Source organism: Alosa pseudoharengus, unplaced genomic scaffold (genome assembly GCF_046254945.1).
Source record: "Alosa pseudoharengus isolate Yale_2024_CS ecotype anadromous, Long Island Sound unplaced genomic scaffold, YU_APseudo_1.1 YU_APseudo_1.1_scf_12, whole genome shotgun sequence".
Lineage (NCBI taxonomy): Eukaryota > Metazoa > Chordata > Actinopteri > Clupeiformes > Clupeidae > Alosa > Alosa pseudoharengus.
The window spans coordinates 34697832-34707429 of NW_027468587.1; the positions used below are offsets into that span (position 1 = coordinate 34697832).

Consider the following 9598-nt stretch of genomic DNA (forward strand, 5'->3'; position numbering starts at 1 on the left):
AAATGTTGAGACCTCCAGGTGTTGACTCTGTCTGTCCCTTCCTCTCTCTCCCACAGGGTGGGCGGAAAGGAGAAAACTTTGACAAGTTCTTCACGGGGACCTCTGCGACCTTGACGCCCTCTGACCCTGATGTCCTGGCTGCCATCGATCAGGACGACTTCCATGGCTTCACTTACGTGAACCCCGAGTTTCCCTCCTCTCCCCTCACAGCAGTCTGACCCATCCTACCAGCGGCCATCTAATGATCTTAATAGTAACATCAAATAAGGCTAGATATAATAGCATTTTCAATCATGGTCAAAAGGACACTATTTCAAAAGCTGTTCCATCTGGATTGCAATGTGGCCATAACAGCAATGCTGTAAAAGCAAACACAAACTGCTCACACTAAAACATTAATTTAAACAGATAAATTAATGAAATTACCTCGTCTTCTATTCACAGTGTGCTGTACTATAGTATGAGTGGAACAAATGGGTAGATGAGTTTTTTTAATCAGCTTTAATCATGTCATTTTTCCAGACAGTTGCATGCTGAAAGTAACCACAACACTCTATCAAAGTAGTTTCTAAAACACCATGAAAGTCATCATATAACATGCTAATTATTTGTTCTAAAATACAAAAATACAAGTATTTCATTACCCTTCATGTAATCTAAAATCAACACCTTATTGTTGGTCTTCCAAAAGAGGACCTCTCCTGGACTAAAACATATTGTTTAGCTCTATCTGCTGTGTAATATATTGTGTTGAAGTTGAGCATGCATCAGCATTCAATAAAAAGCCAGCACAGTAATGTATCCCTCTACATCTACATATCTTTATACCTCTATATTCATTTGATATTTGCATAGCATTTTGGCCCATAATCCTTATTAAGGTGTTGATGTCATAAACCAGTGGCTTTAAAAGTTATGATATTACATTGTTATATTACAATTATATTACTGGAACTTTACCCTCTTATCAGAAGACTGTAGGAGAACTTGCAAAATCTGACTCAGTTCTGACCTGGAGTGACCCAGGCTGCTTGACCTGTGAGAGGGCTGACTTTGCATAAAGCGATAACACCGCCCACATGCATCTTAAGCCTGCTCACCCCCACAGATGTCAAAGCATCAGTGACACAGCTAGATACCCCAAGTGACATCAGAGGTGAGGATAAGCCTGCAGTACCCCACTACTGCTCCATCTCCATCAGAGTGCAACTGAGGAACTGTGCAACTCATATGAATTAATGTATTTGTTATTGTGTGTGTGTATATATATATATATATATATACAGTATATACATATATGGATGTGTGTCTGTGTGTCCATAGAGTATGTCTGTTACTGCCTGAGTCTATGCGTCCACAAAGCACAGCATGGCATACAGTAGTCTTTAAGAATGAATGAAACACATTGTATGATCTTGAATAACTGTTTTGTTTAATTTCTTTCTTTTGATAACATTTTAACTGACAGAATAACTAGACTGAATCATGTGTAAGTCTTTTCCATTCCAAATGTGCAGATGCACTCATTGTTATACCATTTGATTTACGGTGGGTTTATAATCAAGATCTCTCTGTATTGATCTCTGTACTGTGCATAATCGCCGCTACACTTCACTGTGGGAGACTGAACTATACTCTTGTAGGCTTTGAGCTGCAAATGGTGGACTGGTTAATGGCAAAAGTGGGCCACAGCAAGCCATGAATCTCACAGTGACAACTGGGGATCTATCTCTTTTACCCAGCGAAGCAGTATAGGAGTCAATCACTGGGCTGTGACCTCAAAAGTTAACTGTGTCATGAGAGAACTCAATTAATGCTCCTACCACACTGGAGAACAGAGGGGATGTAAAAAGATACAAGAACTCTTTGTTCTGCAGAGGAGAAAAAAAATCTTTAAGCCACTCTGGGTGATATAAGTGCTGAAGTTACAATAGACCTTTTAAATTAGGAAATGAAGGGCAGAGCATGTTTGCAGTGAAATGTGTCGTTCGTTTTTTCACTTTTTATTGGCATGCTTTTCAAGTGTCTGTCTCTCAGTGAAAATCCACTTCTTCAGTGACTAATCTAGGCACAAACCTACTTTACACATGAAATATGATCTCATGTGATCTTATTTCTAAACAAAGAGTTTCAGTGTTCAGTCCTGCTCTGTGAAGTTGTGTAAAGTGTCCAGAGATATGGCGACAAAATGATTACAAGACTTACGTCGGATTTATCTGTTTCATAATCGATGTGACAACAAATACCTATCTGCTTGCCAATCAGTATCCTGTTAACACTCAAGTACACAGTCCATTTACTATACCATAAACCTGAACAAGAAATAACTGCTGTGGTCTAAACTTCTGATGCTTACTCTTGTCTTGCTCCCCATGGGAAGGTCCAGGGTTGTTATTAATATGTTTCAAATTCAGACACACATTGATATTCCCCTGGCTTGTTACAGTAATTAAATTCTGTTGACTTGAGCAGGTTCTTGTTTGGCTGTCTCTAGTGTTTAATCATGCCCCATGCAGGGTGAAGCTGAATATCTACTGATGGGCAATAATGAGACGGTTTGCCCTTGTCAGTAGTTCAAAGCATCAAAAATACACAACTATTAATTATGTAATTAAAGTACATTGGAGCTAGTGGTCAAAAGCACATTTACACAATTGAGATGTTTAATGTATTTTATTTGAAATGACATCATATATAGATAGATACAGTACTCATATAGATAGATAAAAAAAGAAAGACTGTGACGTTTACTTAAATAAGATAAATGTTTATCTTTATAGTGTGGTCATGTCATCTTTTGTGCCTGGCCCATGGGTTTCTGAAACAAAATAAAGAGAATCAGTTCTATTTAAAAATGAAGGGATGTTGTGCTTATTGTATTTGGATGGTGTGTCCACCCTCTAGGGCCTCTCCCATTCACAGTCCTGTTCTCCTTTGCATCTTCTTATGGGACTTTTTAATCTCTGCTGTACGAGCCTTCTGTATCCCCACCTCTCTCTCTCTCTCTCTCTCTCTCTCTCTCTCTCTGTGTTCCAAGTTGCTGACCTCTCCATTTGTTCTGTCCAAGTTGTTGAAACAGCAGAGCCACTGTCTTGGCTGTTGGGGTTCTGTCTCCTTGCGCCCTCCTCCCATCTCCCAAGATCTCCATTATTGCCACCTTCCTTCACTAGCACTAGAGCCATGTCCCTCTGGACGGTGGTGACATAACAACATAACCTCAGATAGCCTACCTATAACAATCTGATCCAACCTCCCTCCTCTAAGTCACCTCATCTCTCTCCTCTTTCCTTTGGCATCCTTCTCCCGGCCTCTGTCTCAAGATCATTCACATTCAATGACATCCATCTACAGATGTATCCATCCTTCACTTGTCAAGGATTGTAGTTGTTTATTGAGAATGTGTACAGCCTAAAGGAACTTTAGTTTCCATACACAACCCATGCCTATCCAGCCAATCACACTGTTGGGTGTTGGTTATTTGTAATGAATAAAGAAACACATTAAAAACAGATATGTAAAAGTGCTTTCCTCCAGCCACATGAATGGAAATGAAAAGGACTTGGTTTTGACACATCCTGACCCGCCTCTTCGCTCTACCTCTTTTTTTTTCATTTTCTCTCCCTGAGGTCATAGTGTGCTGTGTGCTATTGATATCACTTCTAAAAATATAGGATTTCTCCACCATGGATCTAAAAATAGGCCACGGGATGGAGAGATCACAGGAGAGGAGAGGAAGTGGAGGAGGGGGCAAGATGGAGAGAGAGAAAAAAGAGAGCATGAAAATGAAGTACAGTACTATGCTGTATGATTAACATAGGCATCATAGCAGTGTCCATTTGTCCATTAGTACAAGCCTCTATGAGTTGACTGTGCCAGTGTCAGGAGGATATAGTCAGTGTCACAACAGTCTGAACTGCACACTTGTAACAGTGCCTGTCCGAATCTCTTGCTCTCTCTTACTTGACTCAGACACTTGCACCTGTCACTTTGATAAAGCACATGTGCAAGGCATTTAACAATTTATTACCACATACAGTATAACATATATTGTATATTTTAAATCACATAGAATACTCTTGATTGTTTCATATGTCTCCCTGTCTGCCAAACATGTATTTTTTTACCGTTATCAGGCCCTTGAATGTTCACTCTGCTGCTTTGATTTTTGTGATGTCTTGCCCCTGAACAGCTCTGTCACTCTCTGACAAATTCTACTTGACAAATCAGCTACAAGTAGTCCACCCCCGCACCCCCCAGCAGCAGTTATTGGTAGGCTAGGTGTGTCCTTACCTGCCACCGCCACATATGTCACGGGGACAATATTTGCCTTCTATCTGAATAGCCTGTCTCTTCTTTTCATTCTGCGTGTCCTTGTGATAAAGACAGCACAGTCGACCAGTAATCCGCAGTGCCGAAAGAGACAGAGCGAGAGAGAGGGACAGAGAAGCGAAGGGGGCGTGAGGGTGAACACACGTGAGACAGGCGAAGAGAGATAGAGAGAGGGAGAGAGAGCGGGAGAGAGAGACAGTGAGAGAGAGCGAGAACTGCAAAATCTACCAAGCAGTCGTGGCGTGTGGTCGCCGACTACTCTGTCCGCCCGGTCCATTGTGTCGGCTCTACTGATAGGGTGAGTGGAACTCTTTTACAGGGTGCTTGAATACTGTTTACTTTAGAATCGTGTAAAGCTCCTTTAACTTTTCGACGCAAGTGAAAATGTGTAAACATTTAAAACAGGCAACGAATGTACCTTATCCGCAGAACTCTGATGCCTCTGTGGTTTAAGTGATGCTACAACATGCGCGCCTAGATCTGCTCGTGTTGCATCTGGCGCGCGTTGTATGGTGACATGAAAACCAGTCTGTTTATTGTCGCTAAGGTTTTTCGCTAATCTCTAATGTTTAAATCCGTTCCTCACTGTCTGATTCAGTTTAACTGTACAAACTGCAAGGCTACGCGTGTTGCAAGGTCGACTTGTGAAAGACGCTAACAAGTTTTGTGAGGGAAATAGGCATCTTGTCAACACAGTGGTGTGTTGGTCACTAGACAGTTTGGTTATCGGTGAACATTAATACACTCACAAACATTCACATCCATACTCTGACGTTCACCTTGACAGAGGGGATATGGTAGAATGGGTGCTGTAATTGGATTACTTGTTGAGGATAACAGTAAATTCAGAATATGCCGCTGGCATGTCGTTATACTGTAAGTGCATGTGTTGCGAAGACCTTTACTTGTGTTCGCATTTTACTGACAAATAGCAACACAGGAAGATAGGGAGTTAGAGAGATATTCTGACTTATCTTCTTGTTATATCTTATACATTGTGTGTACTATTTTTTTTTTTTTTTTTACATTTGGGGCATTCAACAATGCCCACCTTCACATTCTATTTGATCTCTCTGTAGTTGCATCTCACATTCTACAAAAGCTGTCTTCTTTTTTTCACTCAGCTTTGCATTCCAGGCATCCAGGGCTCCTCTCTGATCAGTGGGCAGCCTTGTCTGCTCCTGGGAGAGTCTGTGTGTGTGTGTGTGTGTGTGTGTGACACTCCGGTCTGCCACTCACATTATGCAACAACAGACAACTGTGAGCACTTAAGACTCTTCGTTGACTCCTCTGTGGTGTCCCCCTGTACGGTTGTGGCCAGCGCATGCCTCTGAATGTCCCCCTCTCCGAGTCTGTGCTGTGCTGTGACTGCCCTCTGGCTGTGCTCCGACACCTGTGTGACTCTGTCTCCATCAGGGCGTCTGGTCTAGTGAAGATAATCCATGCCAATGTGGTGTATTTCTTTTTCCACGTCGCTGCTCACTGTTGAAAACCCATTCGCCTGGTTTCTTTTTCTTTGAGTGAATCTTTGCTATCAAATCCTCTACCTTTCTGTTGACATCACCATTCTCAATCTAGTGCACAGAGGTTTTATAAAGAATTAAAATTCCTATATCAATTTTATCGAAAGACATCATCAGTGTGATGTCTCATAGGTGCAGTTTAGTCCGTATGTGCAGTGTGAACATTCTTAACTAATGGTACTTGTTGATACAGTAGCAATAGTGGAGATCAGTCATTTAAGCTCCCAACTACATCATGGGGGACCTCATAAACCTCATGTCATTTCACATGTCATCTCTTAGTCTTATCTCTTTAGTTAGCTTAATCGAAGTCCAATAATGGGAACAATTCTGGGAAATGGAAAGTTTTTGCTGTTTTTCGTTCACTAATCTAAGTTATATAGGGGCAGGAAAATGATAACAAAATGAATACTCTCAAACAGACCACTTAATTTACAGAAATGTTTAGAAACGTAATATTAAAACAATTCTTTCAATTATAAGGCACTTCTCAGTTTTGACAACAAAAACTACATATTGCATCTGAACTCTGACTTTATCAGTAGTGTTTACTGCCTTCCACAAGCAGGCATCCGCTCAGCACAGGGATGCTGGTTCCAGTGTGAACAGGCATACAACAGCAGACAGGTCCCAAACCAACTTGGCTGCCAGGCGTCTGACAACATTTTGGCAGAGGCTGTCTTCTTCATCTGTCTGTCAGTTATGTAACGATGTGCTAACTAAGAAGTTGCTGGCGCTCAGTCTCTGGCTGTCCAGACACCAAACCAAACAAATCCTGACCTTGCCCTAACCGCTGTGACTGTCATTTTATGAACATTTCTACCATGTGCCGCCCTTTTCTCTCTCATTTGCTCTTGTCCTGCTCTCCTGCTCTGTCATTCCTCTCTATCTTCCTATCCTTACTTTTCTGCGTTCCATTTTTTCCTTCCTATCCTCTCTTTTGTTCTCCCCCTCCCTTCTTCTATATCCTCTTGCCTCCTTGCCCTCCTTTCCCTTCCTCTCTCTCTGTCTCTCCTCTGACTCTTTAGCCCTCCTCTGCTCTTCTTCTCTGTTCCTCTGTTCTTTCCTTCTCCTCCTTTCCTCTCCTCCTCTCCTCTGCTCCCCTGCTAAATGTGATCGTCACACAGTGCGAGTGCTTAGGGTGCTGATCTGAGTCACCAGCACTGGGAGACAGACAAGAAATGACAGGCTGAAAACAAGACAAGACAAAAAATACCAGCGCGTACACACACATACGCATGCACACACCCACACAGACCGATACGCATACACACACTTACACACACACACACACACACACACACACACACACACACTTACACACACACACACACACACACACACACACACACACACACACACACACACACACACACACACACAAACACACATATACATGCACACACATAAATCATAAATACACACACACACACACACACACACACACACACACACACACACACACACACATAATATTATACACATAATATACTTATCCTAAAAACATATACACAGACATACACAGAGAGGGTACAGTTTGTTCCCATGTTATAATTATTTAAAAAAGGACCATCCCTTCCTGATTCACAGTCATGCTGTTGACAGAAAGCATCTTGTCATAGCCTACTGGCAGACTGATTTTAGTTCAGCAATTCAACAATTGATCTCAACCTTCTAACCCTCAAATTAGAATGAGTGACTGGACAGAAAGCAAAACCAGGGGCAAAACATGTTGACCCCAAATCTCCCTCATAACTGAAACTCTCGCTTAGCAAAGCCCTCTCCTACAACCGCCCAATGATGGCCTGTCTCAGACAAGCAGTGAATTTGAGTAATTAACAATTGATCAAACTTGTAATGAGTGGACCTAGATAGAGGGTGTGAGGGTCAGGGCACAGCACACCCCCAGCACAGTGTGTCCCTGACATGGCACCGTACTGTCCATGGTCACAGAGCAGTCAGCAGTCTGTATGGACCCAGAAGATGTGAAAGCAATTCCGTAAATGCTCATTGTAGTTTATGGAGTAGTAAACCCAGTCAATGTAAGTATCTCAGTCTTGTAATAATAATTAAGAGAGTATAAATGATTACATAGAGAACAACAGCACTGTTTCAGCACCACTATTAAATAGAGGATTATATCACAATTGAGAATGATATGCTTCTGTGCTCTTGTTACATGGCACATTTGGCACGGTTTTAGGGCAAGGTTTTAAAATTATCCAATAAAGACAGAATATCAAATGATTGCAAATCTCTCTTTCTCTTTGTCTCTCTCTTTCTCATCTCATTCCTTCCGTTCTTTTATATTTCCGTCCGTCCGCCCTTACGCCTTCACTCAGAATAGCCTTCGTTCACTGTACATCTCTTTCATAATTCACTGCACAATAACTGTCTTCCATAGGACACTGCATGACCTGTGTAGCCAGCATGCTCAGCAACTCAGCCTGTTTAACCTCCAGCCATTCTCCAGCAAGGCTGCCATTTGCAGGCTCACTACAAGGAGTCTTCAGCCGCGTATTGATTTGTAAGAATGGACAGGGGACCAGGTTCTGAGGGAGGCATGCCGGTGCGCCTGTCTGCACTTAGGTGCATGTGGGTCCATTTTGTGTGTGCAGTCATGTGCATGCATGTTAATTTGTGTGGGTTTTGTATGTGAAGATGTGCACGTGTTATATATGTGCACTCATACACGTGTGTGATGTGATGCGTATGTGTGTGTGTGTGTGTGCGTGTGTGTGTCTGTGTGTGTGTCTGTGTGTGTGTGTGTGTGTGTGTGTGTGTGTGTGTGTGTGTGTGTGTGTGTGTGTGTGTATGAAAGACCAGTTGTGGGTAAATGAGTTCTGTGCTGTGAAGCAGACTTATAGTCTGGGATCTCCGTGTGTGAGTCACTACTTGCTGAAGGAGAATGTGTTCGAAAGAACGGACTGTTCCCCTGTGTGTGTGCATGTGAGTGTGTGTGTGTGTGTGTGGCATGCATGTGTGTGTATGTGTGTGCGCACGCACTTATATGTGTGTCCAAAACAGTTTGGTGCTCTTTGAATTGTCAGACATCATTTGATGATATCTCACCTTCTGCTCGACTGGCCATCGCCATCCTTGCTGGGCGACCCTTGACCTTTTATGTGGTTGGCTGGGCTGACACCGACCCAGCAGGTGGAGCTAACTCTCAGTCAGTTGACCCCCCTCCCACACACAAAAACACACACACACACACACACACACACACACACACACACACACACACCCACACACACACACACACACAGACTTCAAACAGCTCTTTGGTCTCCCTGTACACACCCCTCTAAGTTTCTGTCTTCATCTGTGAGTGCGTCCCTGGGTGTTGCGTCGTCTCTTTCTTATCTCTCCCCTTTCTGTCCTGTCCTCCTGTTGGACTCTTCTCTCTCTGTTCTCATCTCTCTGTTCTTCACCACTCCCCTGACTCTCCTCCTCCTTTCACTCTCTCTTTCTTCTCCACACACAAGCACACACACACATAAACACACACACACACACACACACACGTGCACACAAACACGCACACACACACACACACCCCTCTTCCTGTTCAGTTAGCTCTTAATCCAAGCAATGGATACAATACTACAATCAAAACAATACTTACTGATGAGTTTACAAGCATCGTTGGCTTGTCACTGATGTGCCACCATCACAGAGAGCATTAACTGAGATATGCTACTAACACATTTGTCGTATTTCTCTGTGTGGGTTGTCTGTGGTGA

General features: G+C 42.7%; 1 protein-coding gene across 1 annotated transcript in view; it reads left to right on the forward strand.

Moving 5' to 3' along the window:
• prkcg (protein kinase C, gamma) overlaps positions 1–218 on the forward strand; it is a 19624-nt gene extending 19406 nt beyond the window's left edge. Inside the window, 1 exon segment of the mRNA XM_076281039.1 lies at positions 57–218. Within this exon segment, the coding sequence (XP_076137154.1) occupies positions 57–218 (162 nt within the window).
• Positions 219–9598: the final 9380 nt, after the last annotated feature.